Raw genomic sequence first — 27,804 nt, 5'->3', positions numbered from 1 at the left:
TCTGGAGGCAGGGAATAGATGGGGGCAGGGCCAGTCAGAGGTGGTATTTGCCGGTTCTCCTAACAACTCAAAATTTCTGCTACCAGTTCTCCAGAACTGGTAAGAAGCTGATGAATACCACCTCTGATATTGTGCCAATTAATTTCCTTAAACACTCATGAAGTCAAATAAGTAAAGCAAAAATGAAATAAGGTCACACAGAACTTGGAGATTTTTAGTTTTGTTTAAGAAAATACTTTAAGATCAATAGGTCTGAAGTTATGTTGATGTCATCTTTATATGTCAGGAAGAAATAAAATCAGTAGAATGTTATACCAGTACTTGAAAAAGATATCTTAATACTGATTTGTAAAGAATAGTGCTTGGAATTCCTTTTGCAGTTTACATAAGAAGTAAAAAACCATGATATTAGAAACATGATTGCACATGATCTAAAATTTGGAAAGCTTCTGAAGATTTGATACTTTGAGTCATTCTTGTTTCTTCACATCGAATTTGATACTCAAAATCTTATTCAAAGCCACCAAAGCACGCTCAGGAAGAATTCTGGAAAATAATAATAATACAGGGACATTAAATAAAAACCTCAAAATCTGCTTCAATGCAAGACCTTGATGTCACTGCTTGCTTTTTTTGTATGCTAAACAACATGTATTTTAAATCTAATTGTCAGTGCAGAAATTCAGCCCTTAACCACCCTGCAATACATACATTTCCACCAAAGAGAACATCGAAACTGGCGATGGCATAACGATCTTCTTTTGATTGCAGAGTATCCCATCCATGAGCCTCTTTGCAACTGCCTCAGGCTTCAGAATAGGTATTATTCTGCAATTATAATTGTTGATGTTATTAATGGTGAGCTATTAAGTCATTATATTTTCAAAGAAGGGACTGCTGGGTCTTGTGGACTACAGTTACCAGCAATACTGATTCTATCTGCTCAAATATGGTGGTGACAAACCCATGCTCCCAAAGGTGCACAAACACCAGTTCCTCTTTTGCAACCGCCACAATGACTTATTTTTATATATAGGAATACTTTTGGCCTTGAAAGCATTTATGAAAGAGGAAATAAAAAAGAGGGGAAGGGAGAGAGAATGGCAATCCAGCATCTGGTTCATATATCTGCATACATTGTCCAGAAAAATAAAGTTTCAAAATGGAGGGAAGAAGCTTCCGGCCATGGTGGGAGAAAAGTTTTCATCAACTTTCCTCTGGTCACTGAAGTTTTGATCCAGCTACTCTTTCCCATGGCAGCCATTTTGTGAGAGACTCCAAAATACGCTCTCCGTATTCTGTAGTTTCAAATGGTTAGCAATGTGCACCTAAACCAGGGTTTCTCAACCTTGGCAACTTGAAGACATCTGGACTTCAACTCCCAGAATTCCCCAGCCATCATGTTGAAGTTGAAGTCCACGTGTCTTAATGTCTCTCAACAGTTCCCAGAAGGCTCCACACCCATTTGCATCACTCCGTTGATCCTGATAAAACCTCCAGGTGGCATTAACAACTCTCTAAAAGAATGCAAATGACCAGCTGTCTGCAAGGAGTATAAATCCTTCCATTCCCCACCACCCAGTCAGAGCTGAAGAAGCTTCTTTGGATGAGAAGCGAAACGTCTTCAAAAGAAAAACCAGAAAGTCCAATTACTTCTTGAAAAAGCAGCTTTGGGACAACCATGACCTGCATGATCGAGAATCTCCATTGAAACAATGGAGAAAACTGGGAAACAGTTCTATGCTAACCAGACGCATCTTGTCTCTTACCTTGACTCTACGTTTTTTACAAGCGGAGTGCTTACAAAATATGGGCACAAGCAGGTAGTCTTGATCCCATCTTTTCCCAAAGCAAGCAACTCTTGGGTAAAGCCTTTGTGAAGCCCTAAAGCACCAAACTTGCTTGAGCTAAACAGGAGAGGAGAATTAAGGGAGAAAAGAATCTTAATTCTTTGATTAATGCAGTTAAAACCAATTCAAAACTGTAACAACAAAAGGACAGGCAAGAATGCAATTAAACCTATACAGGCCCTTCATGAGCTTCCCAGGCCCAAAATTCTGAGGGTTTTCCAGAAGGCTGACAGAATTGGGACCAACCACACATCACGGGAAATGATCATCCAAAGAATGGGTCCCCCACCAAATAAAACTCTGTGACTTACGGGAAGGCCACTTGCTGCCATTCCTGCTGGACCTGATGGGAAGTGTGGATGTAATTGGGGTGAGAAGGTACTTGGCCCCATGCAAAGTAGAGGTTTAGTGGCTCTGGAAGTCTGGCTTGATGTGTGAACTAACTTATAAACAAGCTTACAAAGGGAAGCAACATTATATTGACCAGGGTTTTATGTAACTCTGATCTGATGACTTTCCTCTCTCAGGAACTTCAGCCATAAAAGAAAATATATGTAGCTCTGGGTTGAACCGTGGAGTCCTCAATGCTCCCTGAACTTGGTTGTTTTCTTGAAGATGTTTCATTACCCAGCTAGGTAATATCTTCAGTGCTAGATGTGGGGTTTAACCTCTGTTTATAATCTATAAGTAGTCCTCAACCTATGACCACAATTGAGCCCAACATTTATGTTGCTAAGTGTGACATTTGTCAAGTGAGTTTTGCCCCTTTTTACAACTTTTCTTGCCATGTATGTTAAATGAATCACCACAGGTGTTAAATTAGTAACATGGTTGTTAAGTGAATCTGCTTTCCCCATTGACTTGGCTTGTCAGAAGGTTGCAAAAGGGGATCACATGACCCCAGGATACTGCGACTCTCATAAGTATGAGTCAGTTGTCAAGCATCCAAATGTAAATCATGTGACCATGGGGATACATTCTATCTTGTCTTGCAATAGTGAGCATTTTTTTAAATCCCCCATATCAATACTCCCATTGCAGAATCCTGCTTTATTAGTCTGCCATTATGCCAGCATTTCCTGAACATCAGAGGGAGGTCAGTATATTTTGCCTCTCAATTCTATTCTCTGAACTAGCATGAAGCAAAAATGGTGCAACAGAGCCAGTGGTGGGATTCTACCGGTTCAGCCCGGTTCCAACGAACTGGTAGTAAAAAAAAATGCTACTGTTCAGTTGAACTGGTATTTCTTTCTTTTTTCACCCCTCCTGACGATCAGCTACTTCGATGATCAGCTGTGCTGGGATCCCCCTTGCTGTCTTACTGCTTTACCCAGGAGGCTTCCCTGAGGCCCAGGAGTCAAGAAAAGGGGAGCGCAGGGGGTGCTGCACAAAAAAGCCACGCCCACCCGTCACATGGCCAACCCCGTCACATAGACACTCCCACATAGCCATGCCCACAGAACCAGTAGTAAAAATATTTGCTGAATATTTTCATATATTTTCTGCAAAGAGCCATATTAATATTGACACAATTCCTAAAAAAACTTCTCTTTCTTTCTCTTTTTTCTTCCAAAACAAACTATTTATTTCAATAGAAAAAAACCCACAATACTTATACTTACCAATAAGTCACCAGAAAAGGAATTGATACAAGTGCAGCAACTGATAGAACGTTGACAATATGACCATGGTTATTTTTCATCATAGCTGGCAGGAAAGCTTTTATTGTCTGCAATGAAGATTTCGCGTGACCAAAAAGAGGGGGAAAAATACAACACCTCACATTACCAGATGGTTATATTCTCTGTACTTTTTCATTCAAAACCACACATATTCATAAACTGAATAATTCACATGCAATCTATTTACAATGAGATGATTTCTTCCCCTTCAATAATCACTGGAAGCAGTGTGAGCGTAATAGTTTTAAACCATGGTGTATGTGATAGAGGAGCATTGATGAACACATACGAATTAACTTTCTTAAAATATACTATTTTTTCATATGCAGTAATGGGACTGACTAGCACTGATGAGGTTACCTAGTTTGGGTAAAGAAACATCTGCAAGAAAACAACCAAGCTCAGAGAGCATCAAGGACCCCCCATTTCAACTCTGAGCTACAAATATTCTTGTTTATTAGTAATAGGAAATATTGAACCTCAGTCATATGCTATTTCTTTGGGAATAATTGATCTGGAATGATCTGGCTTTGAGTTTTAGTTATATTATTGTGTTTCTCCAACAATACGGCCTCCACCAGTAGGAAGGCCCAGCATGATTTCTAGGCATGAAGTGAAATTAAGCCCCACCCCCAAAATTTAGACCTACTTAAACCATGCGTTTCCCCGTCATTTCTCACATAGTTTGTTAGAACTACACGAGGTGAAGAGAAATTTGGGGGAAGGGCGGGGGTGGGTGGGGAGAAAACTTGCCTTTAGGAGCGCCCTGCAGGTAGCCTAGGCTAGACTACCCTGATCTACTACCGATAGAACATCAGCCGATAGAAGGTCCCCAAAGGCAGAGTCACCAGCCGCTTCAATTGGCCGGTAGAAGTGGCCTTGGGGCGATCACCCACGCACACACCCCTCACCACAAGGCCGCTTCTATCGGCCGATGAAAGCTCCCCAAAGGCAGAGTTCAACAGCTGCTTCGGGCAAGTCATGGCTGCCCGCGTCCCCTCGCCATGAGGCAGTGTCTTTCAGACAATGGAAGCTCCCTAAGGGCAGTCACCAGCCACTTCGATCGGCTGGTAGAAGCGGCCTCGAGGTGAGCGCCCATGCACACTCCCCTCACCGTGAGGCCACTTCTTTTGGTTGATGAAACCTCCCCGAAGGCAGAGTCACCAGACGCTTCGGGGCGAGGTGTGGCTATGCATCGGGTTCCCAACTGCAAACTCAATGCAACTGCAAACTCAATGCAATGTACATATGCTGTTGTTAGAATAAATATCAGACAACCCCAAGATTCCTGCTGCATTTCTGCTTCCTGAGCCAGCCGCTCTTCTTCGTCCCCTCAGATAGCTCTATTTCCCCCCCGCCCCAATTTCCCACTGCAACCATTTGGATCGCAGGAGGGTCGCTAAAGAAGCTTTTGTCTTCTGTCTTTTAAACTTCTCTCTCCAGCCTTGGAAATCCTCTCCTGGGGACTCCATCCCGGCTCCAACCCTGCTTAGTTTCCATCCTAGACAAGCCCCCTCCCAGATGCGCTCTGGGAATCCAAGGACTGGTTCTGCCCCCCTGTCAGCCTTCAAGATTCTCTCCCATTGCTTTGCATCTTTCGGCTGTCATAAGTAACGGGAGGAGGAGGGGGGGAAATTATGGGAAGTGAGCTGGAGGTGTTACAAACAGAACTGTATAAACTGGGGGTGGGGAATACATTCTTGCTTAGGTTTCTCTTTTATGCTATGCGCAGCTGCAAACCTTTATCAAAGTATGCCAAGGTCAACGGACAGAAGCCTCATCACCACCTGGAGATGTTCACATGATGATATTCATAACTTTTAATTGGAAGAACCATTTGAACTATTGGGGGTGGGAACGTTGCCATTGCTTTGTATATGTGATTTATGCGCCTATTTTCTCAGATTCAGAATTCTTTTGTTGCTACCACCTGATTTCCAGTAAAAGACATCTTTTCTCTAATTAAAAGAGTCTAAGTATTTCTTTCTTGGATTTTGAATGGAGCACCAGCTGACACCCCCCATCTCTGACTTGAGCAGAGCAGGCACTGGAGGGGCAGGGAGGGGGGCAGAGTGGAGGGGCTCCTGGGTTTTTTGGCTGAGCTGGGTGAAGATCATCCTGGTGGGCCCAAAGGGTGGTCTTTCAGATTGCTTTAATGATTAACAGGACACTTCCCTGAACCCTCAACTCCCTCCAGTGGGGAGGATGGCGTCTTACTGGGCCTGGGAGAGATGATGGCTGTGTTGCAGGGAAGAAACACCCCCCCCCCAAAAAAAGCCCCTTGGGGAAACGTAAATGAATGAATAAACTCAAAGGGTCTTGGGACAACCCCCCCAGGTAAATTGCACCAACAAAAGAGAGGTGGCGGAGGAGCAGGGACCTTTAGGTTCAGAAACTCTAGGTTAAGCACAAGCTGTTACTTCTTTCCTCCCTGCCCTCATTTCACGTTGCCTTTGATCACAAAGCAGATCTTAATGATCTTAATGTCAGGAGCGCCCCGTGGGCAGCCACACCTTGCCCCGAAGCAGCTGGTGACTCTGCCTTCAGGGAGCTTTCATCAGCTGATAGAAACGGCCTCACGGCGAGGGGAGTGTGCATGGGCGCTCGCCCTGAGGCCGCTTCTACCGGCTGATTGAAGTGGCTGGTGACTGCCCTTGGGGAGCTTCCATCGCCTGAAAGACACTGCCTCATGGCAAGGGGACGCGGGCAGCCATGCCTTGCCCCCAAGCGGCTGGTGACTCTGCCTTTGGGGAGCTTTCGTCGGCCGATAGATATGACCTCGTGGAGAGGTAAGTGCGCATGGGGTGCTCTAGGTGGGGGAGGAAATTAAGTCATCCCCAAAAAGACGGCCTACCTGTTTTTTCGGGGGTCAAAAAAAAAAGGCCCGGCCTTATTTTGTGAGAAACACGGCAGGTCTTCTTCTGTCCAAGTTCAGACTCGGTTTTTCCACAGTGAGCCCACCATAATTATCTAAAGTTTAGAACAGTACCAGAGGTAGTATTCAGCCACTTCGGACCAGTTCTGGCATATCGGTTTGGAGAAACAGCAAATACCACCTATATTTCCTTTATAGCTCAGCTGATTCTTGTGGCAGAACAGATTGCCGTGCCTCAGCTGAGCTAAAAAACAGTTCAGGCAGCTCACCATGATTGACAGGTTGGTATTTGAGCCCTGTGCGCATGTGGAAAGCATGTGTTGGGCACATGTGTATAGAACCAGTAGAAGAAAATTTGGAAACCCACAACTGAATAGTACACTGAGAACTTTGAGACAGCCCTCAAAACGAGATTGGATACAGGAGGGCGGAGCTGGCGTCGCGACGATACAGCATGCGATCTTGGAGGTCTGAGATCGCTGCCGATATCTTTGCTCCTGGGCAGTCCAATTGGATCTAAACCGTCCCGAAGAGATGGTGAATGTAAAGAGCACATCCTGTTGATCCCAAGGATACCGCAAAGTCCCTGGTAGATCCAGGAGAAGCTCTTTTTGCCAGCGGCAAAGAGGCAGCCATTAAAGCTGCTGAAGTTGGGACAGCTCCGAAACGAAAGAGAACGGAAAGAGAAAGTGTGCCGGTTTGGTGAGAACTTTTTCTTTATTTTAAGATTTGAAAGGACACCCTAAGGAAAGGAAAAGAAAGAATCTGTAAAAGTTTTGACAGAAGTGATTAAGCGGTGATTTTAAACAGGAATGTCAAAGTAATATTTTTATTTTTTCTCATTGCTGGATTTTCTATACATGATTTTATATTTTGAAACTGGACTGGTTTTTTCTTCTTCCACCTATTCTTTCTCTCCTTTTTGACTTTATAATATTTTAGGCTAGAGACTCCCTTTTAGTCATCTTTTTAAATATCTTTTTCCCTTTTTAATTAATTTTCATTATATTTTGTTTGGAAAAGGAGGGGGAAAGTGAAACCAAAAGAACTTTGTAACACTGCCAACTAGAGGCTCGGAAATATGTTTTTTTTCTTGACCAGACAAAGCTGAGAAAGAACTGAGACTTCTTTTCAAGGACATTGCCTGTTTGATAAGATAGAGGGAAGAGCATGGGAGAGTATTATTGCAGGTGCTCTTCTGGGTTTCTATCAACAGCTGGAGTCTGGTGTTGAAGCTTATAGGGGGAAAAAGGTGATAAGACTCTGGAGAAGAGAGTTATAAATTTTAACAAAAGCCTTGGACAATCAAACAAGGTGCAGTGTGCTCTTTTTATTTTTTTTAAACTGCGCTATTTCCTACTTTAACAAACCCCCTCCTTACTAGTTTACTTTTCGTAATAGCTATTAGGATTTTTGGCCTTTTGGAACTTGATTTTTGTCTTTCTTTTTGTCTTTTGAAGTCAAAATTTTTATGTTTGCATTTTATTTTAAAGGAAATTTTTTAGTATTAATGATTTCTTTCCTTTTTTTTAAGGGAGTAGTCTTTTTTCTTTTCTCTCTCTCTCTCCCCTGTATTTTTTTTTCTATTTACCTTACATATTGGTTGTTGGGTTTTTTTTTGTGGCTTTCTTTTTTTTATGCATCCTTTTATACCTGAGACCTCTTAATTGGATTAAGGTGTTGAAGAACCTGAAGAACTTTTTTTTCTCCTTATTAGTTTTTTACCTTTTACTTTTCTGCCTTTTTCAGGATTTAACAATTTTTTCTTTTTTGTGTGTGTTTATGCTTTTTTCTTCCATTTTTGAGTTTTTACTGCTATCTAGCCAATCAATGGGATTAAGGTATACAAGAACCTGAAGAATTTTGTAATTATTATTATTATTATCGCTACTATTTGGTTTCTTTTTTCCTACCATTTTTATTTGGAATTGCAATTGGTTATTTCACAAGTGGATTAAGGTCTAGAACAGGGGTGGGCAAACTTTTTGGCTCAGGGCCGCATTGACTTTTAAAATTTGACAGACGGGCCGGGTCAGCACAAGATTTTTTGGGAATCGCCCCTTTCTTCTTTCCTTCCTCCTCGGAGGCCCCCTGAGTCAGGAGTTGCTACCGCCGGCGCGGCTCCGCACAGCTCCAGTCTCGCGTTGCCTCGGGAAGGGAAAGGCAAAAGGAAGAGCCGCGGCGGTGCTTTGCAACGGCAGCAGCGGCACCGGAGGGTCAGGCTCAGCGGCTCCGGGCGGAACTGCCTGTTGCTGCGCGGGCGCTACTGCGGGCGTCTGGCTGCCCAAGTAAAGAACCGCACCAGCTCAGGGCAACTGTGAGGAGCAAGAGGGGAGAGGCAGAGAAGGAGGCAGAGAAGGAGAAGGGGAAACCCGGAGCGCCGCCGGGTTGCCTCCTCCAAGCAGCCCCCACGCCGGGCTTCCCTCCGCCGCGCAGCTTGGGGCCAGGCGCGAGCGCCCACGAGGAAAAAGGAAGCCGCAAGTTGCTGGGAAGTTGCTCGGGTGCTGGGAGCAGGCTTTTAAAGTGCCGCCGAGCAGGACCGCCGAGCCGGGAAACGGGCACCAAGGCAGGGCAAGGCTCCACCAGCAGCGGCCTAGCTTTAGGTGGCTCCAAGCAGCCCGCCCGCCCGCCGGGCGGAACCCTTCCCACTCCTCGAAGACACTCCAGCCTGCAAACTTTGCCTTTGCAAAGTTTAAGCCTGGAAGCCCCAGAAAAAAAGGGGGATCGGCGGGGACTCACCTTCGGAGAGGTCGCACTCGAAGGTGATTTCGAACTCCCAGCCGAGGCCTTTGCAAACTTCTTCTTTTCTTTCCTACCCCAGAGCGCTCCGCACTGTTTTGCAGCTTTGGGGGCCATGCGGCACAGGGCAATACGCCACGCCCAGCGATTTTTTTTCAGGGCGGGCCGGATTGGACAGACCAACGGGCGGATGTGGCCCGCGGGCCGTAGTTTGCCCACCCCTGGTCTAGAAGAACCTGAAGATTTTGAATTGTTTGAAATGAGTAGGAAACTAACAGCCCCTGGTTCCTCAACTTCTACTTCTTCCTCTTTACCATCTGGAGGACAACGTTCAATACAGACAATGTTACAGCAAGAAAAGGAACAGGACAAAGTGACCCTGCAGATGATTATGCAAGGAATTCAAAATATTCAAATAAGAACAGAGAATATTGAAAAGAGAACAGAGAACATTGAACAAAGAACAGGGAAAACGGATGAAAAGGTGGAGAACATTCAACAAATGATGATGAAGTATGATGAGAGATTCCAAAAAATTGAAGAAGAAGATAAACAAGATAAGAAGATTGGAGACATTGATAGCAGATTAACTGTGGTTGAACAAGATAAAAGTGGGATGCTGAGATGGGAGATGGACAGATCAGAATTTTATCCCAGATTCCAAAACATAGAGGAAGAAAAGGGACAAAACCTAGATGAGATAATGATAGAAATTTTGGCTGAAGCTTTGGAAATAACTAAAGAGATGATGGATGGAATAGATGAAGTTTATCGAGTCTTCCCAAGATATGCAATGAGAAATAGCTTACCAAGAGAAGTTCATATCAGATTTACAAAGAAAGCCATTAAAACGCAAATATTGCAAGTGGCAAGAGAGAAAACATTGAAATATAAAGACAAGGAGATTGTAGTCCTGAAACAAGTACCAAGAAGAGTGAGAGAGATGAGAAGAGAATACTGATTTCTGACCAAAATGCTACTTAAAAAAGAGGTGAATTATAGATGGCTGTTTCCAGAAGGTTTAATGTTCACATGGCAAGAACAGAGACATAGAATTGACTCAATTGAGAAAGCTGAATCATTTTACACAGAATTTTTTGGAGGGAAAGAGGAAGAGGCAGAAAAAGAAATCTCACTAATTGAATTCCAAGAGGACTCCCAAATGGCAACTGAAAAAGAAGAAAGTGCAGTAGGTGGAAAGGTGGAAGCCAAAGAACAATGTGAACCAAGATCTACGAGAGCTGCTAAACCTAATTACAAAATATAACCATGGAAGAGAAAAAACTGATTACAATTAACATAAATGGACTTAAAAGAAGGAAAGAAGCTGTTAAAAGAAGGAAAATTTTCCATAAATTAGAGAAATTAAAATTTGATATAATCTGCCTACAAGAAGTACATATCAAAAAGCAACATGAACAACTGTTGATACAGCCAAAATTAGAGAAAATATTTACTTCTTTGACACAATGTAAGAAAAGATACATTAAAGATATTATCCCAGCGAAATTGATCTATACTGATGACGATGGAAGAACACTAATGGTGGAAATAATGGACAATAATATGAAAACACTCCTGATTGCAATCTATGCCCCGAATGACAATCAAGAAGAATTCTATAAAAAATTACACATGAAAATAATTGAACTGGACTATGCTAATATGGTTATGATGGAAGATTTTAATGGAATTGTAGATAATAAACTGAAAACAACAAAGCAAAACAGAAAGACTCTCCCTAATTCTTTTTTTAAAATGGTAGATGAAATAAATTTAAAAGATACATGGAGAGAAAGAAATGCTAAAACTGTCTGTATGGAGACCAACGGCCTACGATTGTTTCTCTTATTCTTTTATTTTTCTTATATGACCCATTTCATATATTCACAACTATATACACGTACTTATTATCTTGTAAACAATTGACAAATCAAATAAATAAATAAAATAAATAAACTAAACAATACACCTTCTACTCAAATAGACATTTATCATGGTCCAGATAGATATGATATGGATGTCAACAGAATTGTTAGCTAATATTCAAAAAATAAATATTGAAACAAGTACTTGGGCAGATCACAATCCAATGACAATTAAATGGAAAGGACAAAGAAGATCTAGATGGACGTTAAATAATACTAGATTAAAGGAAAAAGACTTCACACAGTGGATGGAGAAAGAACTGGCCTTGTTCTTTAGAGAAAACAAAAAGAAGATACATCAATCCAGAATGTATGGGATACAATGAAGGCATATGCCAGAGGCTTGATAATAGACTATACAAGGAAAAGAAATATCATGAAAAGACTAGCCTCTAAGGCATTAGAGGATGAGTATAAAGGACTTGAAAAAGAGCTACAGAAAATGCTACAGAAAAAAGACATTAAGTTAAAAATGGATATAATCAAACATAAAATGGGTCTAATAGAAAAAGAAGAATTAGCACAGAAAATCAGAGGTGCTAAACAGAACTATTTTGAAGATGCAAATAAACCAGGTAGATGGTTAGCATACAAATTGAGAAAGGAGAAAGAATCAAGGAAAATATTGCAATTAATAGATGACCAAGGCCAAGTTTGCTATGGTAGTAAAGAGAAGAAGGAAATCATACGAGACTATTATGGGAAACTATACACACAGGAAAATGTTGATGAGGAAAGAGTTAAACAGTATTTGCAGAATGCTAATTTACCCCAGATACCTAAAGAGATTGAAACAATGTTAGAAAGCAACATAACGATGATGGAGTTAACTGAAGCACTCAAGAAGCAAAACAATGGAAAGGCACCAGGCCCAGATGGACTTCCGGCAGAATTTTACAAAACACTACAAGAATCGTTGAATCTTCCATTGCTAGAAGTTATGAATGAAGTTATGTTAAAGAAGAAGATACCTAAATCATGGTCAGAAGCTTATATTATACTTATTCCAAAAGAGGAGGCTGATCCATTACAAATCAAGAACTATAGACCAATTTCCTTACTAAATGCAGATTATAAAATATTTGCTTCAATATTGGCAGAAAGACTTAAAAATATTTAAACAATTTTATCCATCCTGATCAAAATGGATTTCTGCCAAAGAGACAAATTAAAGATTATATGAGAGTAATCTTGGACACTTTGGAATACTACGAGGCACACCCTGAAAAACAAATGGCTTTGATATTTTTAGATGCACAGAAGGCATTTGATAATATGAATTGGCGATTCATGTTATTACAACTGGAACAGATGGGCTTTGCTAAAAAAATTATTCAAGCAATAGAAGTTATATATCATAAGCAAACGGCAAAGGTAATGATAGAGGGAGAACTGACAGACTCTATTGATATAAGAAAAGGAACAAGACAAGGGTGCCCACTATCACCTCTATTGTTTGTGTTAACCTTGGAAGTGCTAAACAGAAATATTAGAGAAGAAAAGGATATAAAAGGGATGAAAATTAAACAGGAAGAATTTAAGTTGCAAGCATTCGCAGATGATCTGGTTTTCATTTTAGAAGACCCACTAGAAACAGCATTAAAATTGATAGAAAAGATAGAGGCATATGAAAAAGTGGCTGGTTTGAAAATAAACAAAGATAAGACAAAGATCTTGACAAAGAATATGCTATCAAGACAAAAGGAAGAACTGGCAGATCTATTGAAAATTCAGGTAACGAATAAGATTAAGTACTTGGGGATACATTTGACAGCAAGATGTAGTACACTAAAAGAGAATAATTATATCAAACTTAAGCAGCAGACAGTGTTAGATTTGGCGAAATGGGAAAATTTACAACTGTCATTAATAGGGAGAATATCAACAATCAAGATGAATATACTACCCAGAATTTTATATTTGTTCCAAACAATTCCAATTAGGCTTGGAAAAGATTACTTTGAAGATTTAAATAAAATTGTGTTGAAATATATATGGCAAGGAAAGAAAGCGAGAATAAAGCTAAAGCTTTTGCAAGATACTAGAATAAGAGGAGGATTTGGTTTGCCTAATTGGGAGTTGTATTACCAAGCTACAAATTTGATATGGGTTAAGGAATGGATAACATTAAGAAACACTAGATTGTTGACATTAGAAGGACATGATCTGTTGTTGGGGTGGCATGCTTTTCTATGGTATAAAGGAACTAAAACACAGGGGTATTTTAGAAGACATTATATATGGGAGTCTCTGTGGTTAAATTGGGAGAAGACTAAAAGGCAATGTTATTTGAAAATTCCAGTCTGGCTATCGACTATTGAAGCATTTTCTTATCCTATAATACATAAAAAGGAACAAACAGTTAGATATGGTGAAATATTGAATAAAAAGGGTGAACTTAAATCTATACAAAAATTAGAGGAACAAGGTATAAAGATGAATTGGTTCTCATATGCGCAAATACATTCAAGGTATGATAAAGACTCTAAAACAGAAGATTTTTATGATAAACTGACTGATCTAGAAAAGATTTTGACAGGTACTGATGAAAAGGTGATTAAAAAATTGTATGTATATTTATTAGAAATTAAACTAGAAGAAGAACAAGTTAAAGAAACAATGATTGCTTGGGGGAAGAATTTTGGATATGGGATTGATCTAGAGAAATGGCAAAAATTGTGGTTTCAAAATTATAAAATGACAATGTCAACAGCATATAAAGAAAATTTGTATAAGATGTTTTATAGGTGGCATTTCCCCCCGACAAGAATAGCAAGAATGTTGGGAACTTCCGGTTTGTCGGCTTCGCTAGCGGCAGGGATTTGCGATCCCGCGCAATCCCTGCCGCGCTAGCGCTTGGTGCCTCCGATCCACGGATCTGGAGGCTAAGGCTGCCACGAAGAGGCAGCCGAAGATAGAGGGATCCGGACAGGGGTTGGGTTTTTGCAGACCCCTTCCCACCCGGCTTAACCCTCTTTTCTCAAGGGTGGAGCGGCGGTCAGCAATGGCCGCCACAAAGAAGCTGACAGCTGGACAAGATTGTGCTGGAGGAAGAAGGAGAAAGTTCTGAAGCGAAGGTTTTTGGCTGAACTGGGACTATAAGGTACAAGTAATATCCTGAAAATCCTGATTTTTTGAAAGATACTTTGTTTCCAGAAGAGATTTACAAGCGCAGTGAAAGTGTTTAAAGAGAAAGTTTACTCTCCTTCCACAAGGATTTAACAAATGGATATTGAAAATCCTGCTATTTTACAGAAGGTAAAATTTAAAGCTTTCTGTTATAAGTGGGAAGGAGAGGACAAAAGGAAAATTTTTATTAAGATTTTGTTGGAGGAGATGCCTGGAAGAATTTGAGATTGGAAGTTAATTGTAATAAGACTTTAAAATACAGATTGGTGTTTTTTTTTCCTTGCCAATTGATGTTACCCCAGGAAGAAAAAGTGTGAAGAACTTTGTGCTCTGTTTGGGTTGTTTGATGACTTTGGGATTTTGGGGAATTGTTTCAAGCTTTGAATTATCTTGGTTGTTTTAAGAAGAAGAAGAAGAGAAAAAAGAAGAAGAAAAGGTTTATAATGGCTTTATCTGTTGATGAACTGAGAGAGAATATGGTAAAATAAAAAAAGAAGGTAAAGACGGTGTGAGAGAAATTTTTCGCTTTTTAGAAATGGTGCTTGCCACTTATCAACAAACACAACAATTAATGGAGGATGAAGAAGAAGAAGAAGAAGAAGAAGAAGAAGAAGAAGAAGAAGAAGAAGAAGAAGAAGAAGAAGAAGAAGAAGAAGAAGAAGAAGAAGAAGAAGAAGAAGAAGAAGCCATCTTTAACGAGTCTACAAAGTTGATTAAGAAAGGAAGGAAGAAGAGAGGTAGGAAAAAGGACATAAGACTTAAAAAAACATCCAAGAAAGAGAAAAATAAGATGCAAAATCAATACAATGTTAGAAAGCAAAAGAAAAGAGAAATACAACAGAGAGGGGAAGCGAAGGGGGTAAAAAGACCAGATGGGATAAGATAGGAAGGAAGAAGGGGGAAAAAGCCACAAAGGTATAAAACAAGATGTGAAAAGAATTTTTTTTTAGGGATACTGGGTAATGCATAACTTTGTTTCAAAATGTTTCTGCAAGGTACATAAGATAGTATTGTAGTATTTGTATTAGAAATAGAAAATTAGAATTTTATAAGACTTAAGTAAAGATTAAAACATTAAAGGTTTAATAATGATAGATTTTAAGATTTAATAAAATATTAAAAGGAATGTTTAAAATATTTAGTTTAAGTATAGAGTTTAATTGACTATTGTGTGGGTGTTTGTATGAACTTATTATTATGGTATTTGTTTTTGCAATAGATAATTGGAATGTTATGAGATTTAATGTTTAATTATATATTTAATTACTTTATGGATTTACTATTTTAGTAAGTAGAATGTACTAAGCAGAATTAGATAGGGAACTAGGTGTTACCTTAAATGTTAATTTAGGGAGCGATGGAAAGGCATCATACTTTCGATTAGTGATTTCAGGAGAAATCTTTTTTTCTAATATGAATGAGATAAATGGATAATTGGAAAAGAATGGACAAAAGATACAAATATAATGATTTAAATTAAGATGAAATAAATAAAATAGAATTAAGAAGAGTGGAAAGCGGGGAGAAGTTATAATGAAGATATAGAAGGGTAAATAAGATAGGTAATGGCATATAAGTTGAACATGAATTTAATTGAAGTCCATACAAAGAGAGGTAATCCGGGGCCAAGCTACTTTTTAAAAAGAAGTTTTATGTTTTTGTGTTTTGTGTGTGTATGTTTGATTGAGATTTAATAAAACCTTGGGAGAAAGCGAGAGAATAATTGTAAACAAGGCAGAGGGAAATATGAATATGATGAGTATAAAATGGATAAATATAGAAGAAATGTAATTGAATAAGAGTAAAGAGAAATAATGAGAAATCTGATTTAAGTGGAAATGGATATATTAGAAGTATATTGTATAAAACAGTGTTTTATCTGCCTTGTAAGAATTTGTAATGGAAAGAGGTTTAATGTTTTTAATGTCTAATGATGCTTTGTTTGTCTTTAAAATTAATAAAATTTGTTTCCAAAAAAAAAAGAATAGCAAAAATGTTCAAGAACAAATCAGAAAAATGTTGGAAATGTCATCAGACACCTGGCTCATATTACCATATGTGGTGGACTTGTGCGGATGCTAAAAAATATTGGACTAAAATCCACAAGTGGTTGGAAAAAATGACAAAAAAGCATATAGATTTGAAACCAGAGATATTTTTATTGGGAATTTTACCTAAAATATATAGTAAAGAATTGAAATACCTGATTGTAAATGTATTAACAGCGGCTAGGATTGTATTTGCTAAAAATTGGAAAAATTAGAAAATACCATCACAGGAGGAAATAATTAAGAAAATATTGGAATGTGCTGAAATGAGTAGATTGACATTTGAAATCAGAGAACAAGAGGATAAACAATTTTATAAAATCTGGGATCTATTCTATCAATGGTTAGAAAATAAAACATGGTAATGAAATATGTAGATTCTTAGAAAATAATAAATATATAAAGATGTATTCTTTTCTTATTATATCTACAAAATGATTATAGGATAGATTTGAGATGATAATATGAACTGTCACAAAACAATTTAAGTAAAATATGATTATTCGTAAAACATGAATGAATAAAACTATAGTCAAATGATTGATTAACAATGATATTAATGTATTTAATACTTGATTGAAAATATGAGAATATATACAATGTAATTGTAATGGAAGACTACGAAATGGAAGCACAAAACAATTTGTAAACCAACCGGCACACTGTATGTATATATATGGAAGATGGCTTGATGTTTTTATGTTTTGTTTGTCTATGTTTGTCTTAAAAACCAATAAATTTAAAAAAAACAAAAAACACAAGATTGGATACAACCCTTTGACTAAAGTGTTGCAATACAGATTGATGAACGGGCTTTCAAGAGATATCATAGGAGGGTCCCCCAATCTTTTGGGCACCAGGGACCGGCTCCTTGGAGAGAGATTTTCCCATAGACTGGAGGGGGTGTGGTTTTGCATTCTTCTTGCATCCCATGGATGTGTCTTCGCTTGTTTGCGTGGCCCAGTTTTCATGGTTTGGGAAACCTTCTATTATAGTACTGCTGTAAGTGAACTGGCAGATGAGCCTCATTTTAACCTTCCCCAACATATTTTAGTTAGGACCACGCTTTAAGGTACTGTAAGCTCAATTAAGCTTCAGCACTGTGTTCCTAATATTAACTAAACACTTAAAATTTAAGTTCTCAGCGATACTTACCCAGAAATGAGCTAGAATGTTGACATCATATATTTTTTGTATTTGCTTGTCCTGGATGGAAAGTAGATCCCCTGTTGCTGCCACACCGGCATTATTCACTAAAATAGTAACATCTCCAACATCTTTTTTTACCTTTAAAGTTAAGAAACAGAAATTATTAAACTTTGCTCGGGTTAAATTTGATTTTCTTCTCTTTTGTTGTTGTGCTGCCATATAGATCTTGCACAGACTGAAAGGCACGGTAAAGACTGAATATTTTAAAAGACAAAAAAATGCAACCTTTACAAGATCAGGCTTGGCATTCTACAGATGTGTTGTAATTCAGTATGTTGGCACTAGAATTTGGGGAGCTGAAGCCTTGACACAACTGGATAGCCATGTCAGGCTGATTTAGAGGGCAAGTGACATAATCAACCCATACGTACAATGATCATATGAAGAAATTATTTGTGATGACCTGGGGTGTGGCACAAAGGCAACAGTCAGTTAATCAATAGGAGCCTCTTTATTAGCTCCAATTTTGCCCCCAAAGTCCTGGTTACCTTCTGGCTGGAGAAAAACTCTCCCAGGAACAGCCTTTGGCTGCAGAGAATCAAGTCCAAAATGTGGTCAACAAAAACTAACTATAAGTCCCCAAATCCAGTTGGATCGGGGGTACCTCAGCGGCGAGCGCAGCAGGGACCCGCAGAAAAGCGGATTCCTGTCGCCGCCGAAGCCTTGCAACCGGAAGTTGCAACCAAACACAAGATAAAATCACGTTTGCTCCCAGCAGCTGCCACACTCAACATGCATTTCTTTTAAACTCTCATTCCCAGGTGTGGCTAATGAAGGGAATCAGGGCCCTTTCCTGTCCCATAAGAGAACGTTGCTCTCTTCTCCGTTCCTCCCTGCATGTCCTAGGACAGTAGTGGTGAATCTTTTTGGGCTTCTGTGCCAAAAACTGCATGCGCACCACTTGTGGCACGCGTGCCATAGGTTCGCCATCACGGCCCTAGGGTGAAGAGGGGGTGGGCTTTCATCTGAACTCCCTCTGCCTTGTTCTACCTCTTCCCTGCTCTGCCCAGCCAGACTTTGCCCTTCCCCAGTTTCTTCCACAGCCAATGGAGCCACACTCCCAGCTGTTCGTCTTCCTCCTGGATTCAGACTCCGACAGGGGCATGACACTATTATTGTAAAAACAAAGCACTTTTTGTTTTAAAATTGTATGGACTCCTTGTCAGAGTTGATCTAAGGTATTCTTCAAATGAACAAGCAAGCATTCACTGGATCTCACTGACAAAAATATGACGTGAAAAGCAAACAGGAGCATTTCTAGGTGAGATGGGCTTAAATAGATACATATATACAGGTGGTCCTCAACTTATGACCACAATGGAGCCCCAAATTTCTGTTGTTAACCGAAATGTTGATTAAGTGAATTTTGCCCCATTTTATGAGCTTTCTCGCCATAGTTGTTAAGTGAATCACTGCAGGTTGATGAGTTAGTGGCACAGTTGTTAAGTAAATCAGGCTTCCCCATTGATTTTGCTTCTCAAAAGGCAATTCGCATGACCTTGGGAGACAGCAACTGTCATAGGTATGAACCTGTTGCCATGTTGCACCCGAACGCTCTGCCAGTGAAAACAGCGTCCCTAACTCCATTTTCAGCTGTGTCGGCCTCTTACAACCCTCTGTCAATGAAAACGGAGTGCAGGAGGGTCCTCCTGAACTCTGTTTTTGCTGGCAGAGGCACTGCAGGCCAGTCCTTCACTGTTTCCAGGACAGCCCCACAGACCAGATCTAAGTACCCCATAGGCCGGATTCAGGCCTTGAGTTTGACACTCCTGCTAAAGCTATGCATGCAACCACACTGCTCAACGATGGCAATCTCTGCAATCCTGGTTACCTTCGTGAACTGAATCCTGTAGCTGTTCAGTTAGAGCACTTACTTCCTGCCAGCTTCCCACAGTCAGTTGGGAAGACAGCAGGCAGTCGCAAGTCCTAGGCCTGCAAACAATTAAGAGGCTGCTTCCAGGGTGGTGGAGGGAATGAAGAGGTGCACATGGGTACGGGGCAAGAGTTGCGGAGGGTGTGCAAAAGGCACAGCATGGGCTGGGGCGGGTGTGTGAAGGGAGGGCACATGGCCAGCATTGTGAAAGTGCAGAGGGCCTGGAGAAAGGTGCATGGGTAAGAGAGACTTCCCCCAGCAAATAGTGACCTTGCCTGAGGGCTTCCCCACTGACTTTCTGGGGAAGCTGGCAGGGAAGGTGTTAGGAATATAAGTCACCTAACAGGTATCTGGGTTGGAAATATATAAACCAGGATAAAGATTTTAATACTGTATCTTTAAGAAAATGCAAAACTGTAGTTGGGTGTGGTTTCTTAAACGGCCATAAGATGGAGCCAGAAATCTGGGTTGTTTAGCCTTAGTCTCAGAAGAGTCTCAGTGAAGTGAGTGAGTCTCTCTTTTTCCTTCTGTTGGAGAGTATTGCCGTTCCTCCAATTTTCTAATTGACTGATATTCATGGATTTGATGTAAGTCTGATACTGAACTGTTTTTGACACTGGACTTTGTTATTGGATTATCCCTGGGTTGAGAAACTGACTGATTTTTCCTGTGAATGACTTTGGACTGCTTGTTTTGAACTTTGCTTTAAACCTTTCTGGAAGTAAAAACCTACATTTAATGTACAGTGTATCTGTGTGCTATTTGTGTATTATTCAAACACTACTCTCAGTACGTCTCCCTGTATGCGCTCATTCTCCTAATGGGGAATTACCTCAACAGAAGGTTGGGAATGGCGATCACATGATCACGGAGTGCTGTAAGGGCAAATGGACCAGGTGTTGTAAGCGCCTCATGATCCCACGATCATGGGATTGCTGGGAGATCAGGAACTCCAAGAACCGGCTGTGACCCCAATTTCTTCAGCGCCACAACTTGGAATGGTCATAATCATCGTAGCTCTCAAGGACTACTACATTGATAAGTCTATTTATAAATAAAAATGTTTCTTATGTTTTTTGTAATACCAATATTCCTGCTTTTGCCAACTTTCGGAGATTGTTAGGCACACTTGAAATTTTAAGAACAGCCTCACAAAAGGATTAAGGGCCTTCAAGCTCCCAATTTCCCTTTGTTCTTCTTTGGGACAAAGGGTCATTTTTGCAAGGCAGCACTTGGTAGCATCTGTACATCCATTTGTCTATGGAGATCGTCAGTCATCCAGGTCATGGTTGTCCCAAAAGTGCTTTTTCAAAAGGCAACCGGACTTTGATTTTCCTTGAAGACGTGTCACTTCTCATCCAGAAAGGGAACTGAAGAAGCTTCTTGGAGGAGAATGAAACATCTTCAAAGGAAACCAAAGTCCAATTGCCTTTTGAAAAAGCACCTTTGGGACAACCATGACCTGGATGACTGACGATCTCCATAGACAAATGGATGTACAGATGCTACCAAGTGCTGCCTTGCAAACCTGCCTTTTTCTTTTCTAAGATACTTTATGGCAGTGGCCCCTAACCTTTTGGGCACCAAGGACCGATTCTGTGGAGAGAGGACACACATTTACTGTACAGAATTCTCACTTTCTCAGCCGCACTGTAGATTTCCTCTTTCAAACTGCAGTCCACCACATAAGGATATGCTTCGACTCCCAGCTTTCTGCAGTCTTCAGCTGTTTCCTCGATGCCAGACTACAAACAGTAGAAAGGATAAATATCATTCGCTTCTTTGTGTTCTGCCAACAAAATATTACTGAACCAAAGGAGGAGGAAAAGGTTACTACAATGTCAGCAAGATCATAGTTCCAGAAGTTCCAGAAGAAATACAAAACATTTGCTAGACCAATACTCGAATACAGCTCATCAGTCTGGAACCCACATTACGTATCTGATATTAACACAGTTGAGAAAGTCCAGAAATATTTCACAAGAAGAGTTGTCCACTCCTTTACTCATTGCAGAATACCTTATGCCACCAGACTCGAAATTCTAGACCTAGAAAACCTAGAACTATGCCGTCTTCGGTCTGATCTAAGTATAGTATATAAAATTATACATTGCAATTTCCTACCTGTCAAGGAATACTTCAGCTTCAACCATAACAATACAAGAGCAACAATAGATACAAACTCAAGGTTAATCGCAACAAACTTGATTGCAGGAAATACAACTTCAGCAACAGAGTGGTCAATGTCTGGAATACTCTACCTGACTCTCTGGTTTCTTCCCCAAACCCCAAAAACTTTAACCTTAGCCTGTCTACTATTGACCTCACCCCTTTCCTAAGAGGTCTGTAGGGGGCATGCATAAACGCACCAACATGCCTACCGTCCCTGTCCTATTATTTCTTTTTCTTATATGTATCGGTTGAGGTAATTTCCCGTTAGGATTACTACAAGACAGTAGAAGCAAGGGAGGTTTGGGCCTCCAAGACTTTGAACTATATTATCAGGCGGCAATAGCCACATGGATTAAAGATTGGATTAATTTGACAAATAGAAGGAAACTAACAATAGAGGATTTTGATTTACAACTTGGCTGGCATGCGTTTCTTTGGGATGGGAAGAGTAAATATCATACCTACTTCCAAAGACATTGGGTGAGAGATACTTTGTTAGCTATATCAGAAGAACTAAAAAAGAATCATTATGTGAAGGTGCCATTATGGTTATCGACAATGGAAGCACTAATATATCCCAATGCTATAGATTGCACCAAAATGATAAAATATAGGGACCTACTAAATGAAAAAGGGGAATTAAAACATGGAACCAATTAGAATTTCAGGAAATTGAAATAGGATGGTGGCCTTATCTGCAGGTTCAAACACACTATAAAAAAAAACAAAGAACTGTTCCATATTAGCAGGCTTGAAACCCTGCATTCCTATTGGTCCAGACAAGCCGGATCGTGATTGGACGGCTTGAACATTCCTGATTGGCTCATACAGGGTTTGCCGCGATTGGCTAAAACCAAGCGTGGCAAACTCAAAGAGTTGTCATTGGCTGCCTAGCCGCGGCCAGCTCTATAAGAAGAGCTGCCGCGCGCCGGGGTTTTGTCTCAGATTCTATCTACTAAATAAAGAGCTGTTGTTCATTACCCATGCCTCGCCTATCCTTGGGACCTACCGACCGAACTTAACACTGGCGACGAGGATGGGATTCTGAGACAACGAGACTAACCAGCACGCGGCAAACGGCGCCAAGACGACCAGTGAAATGGCCAGCAGCACCACGCCGCCCGCACCATTTAACCCAGCCAGCGAGGACTGGGAGTCCTACATTGATCATTTCCAAATGTTTTTGGAATCCAACAACTTGAAAGATGCCACAGGCAGCAAGAAACGGGCGGTATTTCTAACGCACTGCGGGCCCGCTGTTTTTAAAATGGCCAAGGCACTAGCAAAGCCCGCAGACGTCAAGACAATGGATTGGGACAACCTAGCTCCCATCCTCCAAAACCACTATGCTCCGTACCAATGGCCGTACCAACTCTTATCCGAAGGCATGATTTTTACCAAAGAGACCAGCGCGAGGGCGAAAGCATTGGTGAATTCGTGGCCGACCTGAGGGACCTTGGAGGTTTGTGCGGATTCGCCAACCTGGATGAGGCCATGCGAGACCGGGTCGTTCTCGGCCTGAAAGACCCAGCTCTCCAAAGCAGACTAATGGCCAAGGGTGACATCTCCCTCGCCGACGCCATAGCCGAAGCAACTGCAGCCGAAAATACCCGCAAATCAGCAGCTCGAATGCGGCATTCAAATGGAACCGATCATAAATCGACTAGCGAGGCAACTACCACACCAGAAAAACTCGCAGCCACCACCCACCATGGCGACGTCGAATCCCCCTCTGACAGCGAAGAAGAAGAAATTCACCGACTTCAATCAGAAGGCGATCGGCGAGACCGGCACAGTCGCAAGTCGAGGTACCAGTGTGCCGGCTGCGGAGGAAATCACCCACGTTCCGAATGCAAATTCCTGGATGCTGTTTGCCGACATTGCGAGAAGCGGGGACATATTGCTAAAGTATGCCGCAATAAAAGAAACTTCAGCCCCTGGCGTCGAGGCAACAGCCCGAGGAGACTAGATGGCACCCCCAGCAGAAACCGGGACCGCCAGTCTGACAGCCGATGGAGCCGGGACAGCAGAAACAAAAGATTTAATGAGGCATCACGAAGAGAAGAAACACACCAAACAGTTATCATCACCCATTCTTCACCAATAGATGCCCGGAAGGTACGCATCGAGGTTGGTATCGAAAACCAACCATGTACTATGGGGGTAGATTCTGGCTCCTACCTCTCCATGGTCTCCTGGCGCACCATAAAGCGTCTAATACCCAACATACGCCGCCAAGGACTAAGTGACCAGAAATTGATCTTGAAGGACTACCAAGGGAACCGCATCCCAGTGGCTGGCATCGGGCATTTCAAGATCACCTTCAAAAACCGCACCAACATCCTACCACTTACCATTGTGGAAAAAGACCGCCCCAGCTTACTCGGTTTGCAATGGTTCTCGCCGCTGGGGATCGAGATGGCAGGCATCAATCACACAGACAGAGAAGATTGGGAGGCGACGCTCGTACGAGACTTCCAAGAGGTCTTCGATGACACCTTAGGCAAGTACAAGGGGTCCCCAATCTCCTTCAATCTTAGCCCTGACATCGCTCCCATCCACCTCAAGCCACACCGAGTGCCATTTGCACTCAAGCTTAAGATAGACGAGCAATTAAATAAGCTCATCGCGCAAGGCGTATTAGAACCTATCGACCATGCCCGCTGGGAAACACCCATTGTCACCCCCATCAAACCAGATGGCTCCCTGAGAATTTGTGGAGACTACAAGGCCACCCTCAACCATGCCCTGCAGCAGAGTGCCTACCCTGTGCCAGTGGTCCAACATCTCCTACACTCACTTGGGGGTGGCAGAATCTTTGCAAAGCTTGACCTGGCACAAGCCTATCAGCAACTGCCGGTCGATGCTGAAACCGCCGAGGCACAAACAATCGTGACACATCGAGGGGCATTTAAATGTGACCGACTCCAATTCGGAGTCAGCGTCACACCTGGGGTTTTCCAAAGCCTAATGGAAAGACTGCTGCATGGAATTAAAGGAGTCGTACCCTATTTCGACGACGTGCTAGTAGCAGCTCCCAATAAGAAACAATTGGAGAAATGGCTTAGAGCGGTCTTACAAAAATGTAAAGACTCCGGCCTCAAAGTAAAAAAAGAGAAGTGCCAGCTATGTACTGAAAGGGTTGAATTCCTGGGGTACCTCCTAGACAAACATGGAATTCACCCTACTGACAAAAAGTTAAAAGCCATCAAGGAAGCCCCCAGACCGAAAAATAAAACGGAACTCCAAGCATTCCTTGGACTCATTAATTTCTATAATGTCTTCCTACTCCAGAAGGCGACTGTCGCGGAACCCTTGCATAGGCTCCTGGACAAAACGGCATCCTGGATCTGGGGAAGGAGAGAGGAACGTGCTTTCCAACAAATAAAAAACCTTTTAACTTCCGATGCAGTCCTTATTCAATATAACGAAACCCTGCCGCTGACTGTCACATGCGACGCCCTTTGGTGTCGGGGCAATCCTTAGCCACACCTTGCCGAATGGGAAAGAGGCTCCCACCGCATTTTTCTCAAGAACCCTGTCCAAGCCAGAGAGGAACTACAGCCAGCTGGACAAAGAAGCCCTAGCCATCATCTCCGCAGTCAAAAGATTCCAAGAATACATTTATGGTAGGACATTTTCAATTATTACGGACCACAAACCCCTACTAGGCATTTTGGCCGGGAACAAACCCACTCCAAATATCCTGTCACCTAGGATGACAAGATGGTCTGAATTTCTTGCCGCTTATAATTACCATTTAGCGCATTGCCCCGGCAAGACCATCTTGCACGCTGATGCTTTAAGCCGATCCCCCCTACCAGATGTGCAAGACGGCCCAGCACCCACTTTATCTATTTTACAAATAGAAACAATAACCATGCCGTCATTGACAGCGCTAGACATTGCCCGTGAAACAAAAAGGGACAAACGATTGGCGCGAGTCCTCAGCTGGGTGGAGAGGGGTTGGCCGGAAAGCGGGAAAAATGAACTATTTAAACCATTTAAAAACCGGCAAACTGAACTTTTTTCACAAAGGGGGTGCATTCTTTGGGGAGACCGGGTGGTTATACCAGAAACATTACAAAAAAAAGTCCTAGACATGCTGCACGACGGGCACCCGGGCATTGTACGAATGAAAGCCCTGGCCAGAAGCTACGCATGGTGGCCAGGCATGGACAAACAAATAGAGACTTGGGTCGCTGGTTGCAGCAGATGCCAAGAAACCCGCTCAGCTCCCCCCGCAGCTCCACCGCTAGAATGGGAAACCCCCAGAGGCCCCTGGTCGCGAATCCATATTGACTTCGCGGGGCCAACCAAAGGACATACCTTTTTAATCACTGTTGATGCCTATTCAAATTGGCTCGAAGTTAGTAAAATGAAGACAACCACCACAGAAGCCGTTATCAGACAATTAAACAAACTTTTCGCCATGCATGGTCTGCCAGATGTGATAGTATCTGACAATGGACCTCAAATTACTGCATTGGCATTTGAGCAATACTTGGCAGACTGTGGCATCCGACACGCATTGACATCGCCCGCTCACCCGGCGGCGAACGGGCGGGCTGAAAACTATCCAAAAAATTGAACATGGCAACATCCACAAAAAAATCAGCAAAATGCTCCTAATACAACACATCACACCCAACACCACCACAAACAAATGCCCAGTGGAATTGCTCATGGGCAGAAGACTCCGGTCACCTCTAGACCGTTTGCACCCTACTTACACTCCAAAGAAACCCCCTGGATCTACAATCCGACACTGAGCCTTCAACGTGGGAGACACTGTCTTCGCTAAAAACTTTACCGGGGACCCACTATGGCTACCGGCAACGATCACCCAAGTCACCGGCCCCCGCTCCTACCGGCTCCAGACCACCGACGGTAGGAGCTGGAAACGGCACATTGACCAGCTACGATCTAGACTGGCCACTTTTCCCCTCACAGACTCTAACCAAGAAATCAGAGGGGGGGGGACCTTAAACTTAGAAAAAGAACCGGTATCTGCGCAAGCAGAACACCCCACACACACATTAAATATAAATCAAACATTAAACCAGCAATACTCACCTACAAACAGGGAACCGAGGCAGACGGGTGCTTCACCTGGAAGTAGCAGCCAGACAAGCTCAACCAGCCCAGAGAATCCAGGCGGGAGCGACGGAGCGAATGACTCGACCAACCCAGATACACCAGGCGGGAGTCGCAGCTATAGGCCCGGCTCACCCTTCCAGGCGGTTTCAACGAGAAGCTTGAGAGCGACGCGGAGCCCGTCCGAACCCAACGACGACCAGAGACATTATGAACCGCGCAAGTCAAGTAGGCAGGTCCGAAGACCCGCCTACTTACATGACTACGTTACCCCGCCACTTGGACGGAACCAAGAGGTGTTCCATATTAGCAGGCTTGAAACCCTGCGTTCCTATTGGTCCAGACAAGCCGGATCGTGATTGGACGGCTTGAACGTTCCTGATTGGCTCATACAGGGTTTGCCGCGATTGGCTAAAACCAAGCGCGGCAAACTCAAAGAGTTGTCATTGGCTGCCTAGCCGCGGCCAGCTCTATAAGAAGAGCTGCCGCACCGGGGTTTTGTCTCAGATTCTATCTACTAAATAAAGAGCTGTTGTTCACTACCCATGCCTCGCCTATCCTTGGGACCCACCGACCGAACTTAACAAGAACAATTTGGCTTTCATATAACGCAGCAAGGGTTAGACAAAATATTACAAGGGATGGAAAAAGAATGATTAATAAAATTTTCCTATTTTCCAAACCTAACCAAAAGCATACTTTATTTCCATTGGAACTTGTCCCACATATATCTTTAGATCTTATTTTCAGGAATGTCTTTGCTTATTTTTCTTTCTCTCCCTCCCCTTATTTTTCTATCTTGTTAATTCACTCATTTTAAAGTAGAATAATTGCCGTACCTTGTCTATGTCCCAGAGAACCAATCGGCTTCTCTGTTTGGCAAATTCAAAGGCTATGAGTCTTCCAATGCCGCTTGCAGCTCCAGTGATGAGGACAATTTCACCAGCCACAGATTTTCTCTTCACAGGAATAAAACATTTCACCAAAGCTTCAATATAGCAATAGGTTGCAAAGACTGCAAACCAGAGGAAATCTAATATGGGATGCATTCTTGCTTTCTTCTACAAATGTGATTTCACAGACTGTTGGGAGGACTTTTATTGCACTTGCTAACTAGAGTTCTTGCAAAACTCCATCCTCTGCAAGTGTTCTTACAAAATGAAGTAGGAGAGTAAATACACCTGCTCTTTGAAGTTTATAAT

General features: G+C 41.9%; 1 protein-coding gene across 1 annotated transcript; it reads right to left on the bottom strand.

Annotated features, from left to right (window-relative positions):
- Positions 1-193: 193 nt before the first annotated feature.
- LOC113431278 (estradiol 17-beta-dehydrogenase 11-like) lies at positions 194-27,804 on the bottom strand. The gene is made up of 7 exons (XM_087962848.1): positions 27,442-27,804; positions 20,971-21,078; positions 17,407-17,538; positions 3,473-3,579; positions 1,770-1,907; positions 712-828; positions 194-546 (listed from the first exon to the last, which is right to left on the bottom strand). Exons 1-7 carry the CDS (start codon positions 27,649-27,651, stop codon positions 471-473), a joined length of 888 nt encoding a protein of 295 aa, XP_087818974.1. The 5' UTR covers positions 27,652-27,804; the 3' UTR covers positions 194-470.

This window comes from Notechis scutatus, chromosome 4, assembly GCF_049901735.1.
Source record: "Notechis scutatus isolate UNSWTSFEM ecotype Mainland chromosome 4, rNotScu1.2, whole genome shotgun sequence".
NCBI classification, from domain to species: Eukaryota; Metazoa; Chordata; class Lepidosauria; order Squamata; family Elapidae; genus Notechis; species Notechis scutatus.
The sequence above is the reverse complement of the archived record's forward strand: the minus strand, read 5'-3'. Positions and strand labels throughout refer to the sequence as shown.

What these genes read in the sequence shown, in the direction of transcription:
- LOC113431278 (XM_087962848.1), bottom strand. Translation starts at nt 27,651, where the DNA reads ATGCATCCCATATTAGATTTCCTCTGGTTTGCAGTCTTTGCAACCTAT. An exon ending in GTAAAAAACGTAGAGTCAAG is followed by an intron (nt 829 to 1,769) that starts GTAAGAGACAAG and finishes TTATAATTGCAG; the next exon opens with AATAATACCTATTCTGAAGC. An exon ending in ATGTTCTCTTTGGTGGAAAT is followed by an intron (nt 547 to 711) that starts GTATGTATTGCA and finishes ATTATTTTCCAG; the next exon opens with AATTCTTCCTGAGCGTGCTT.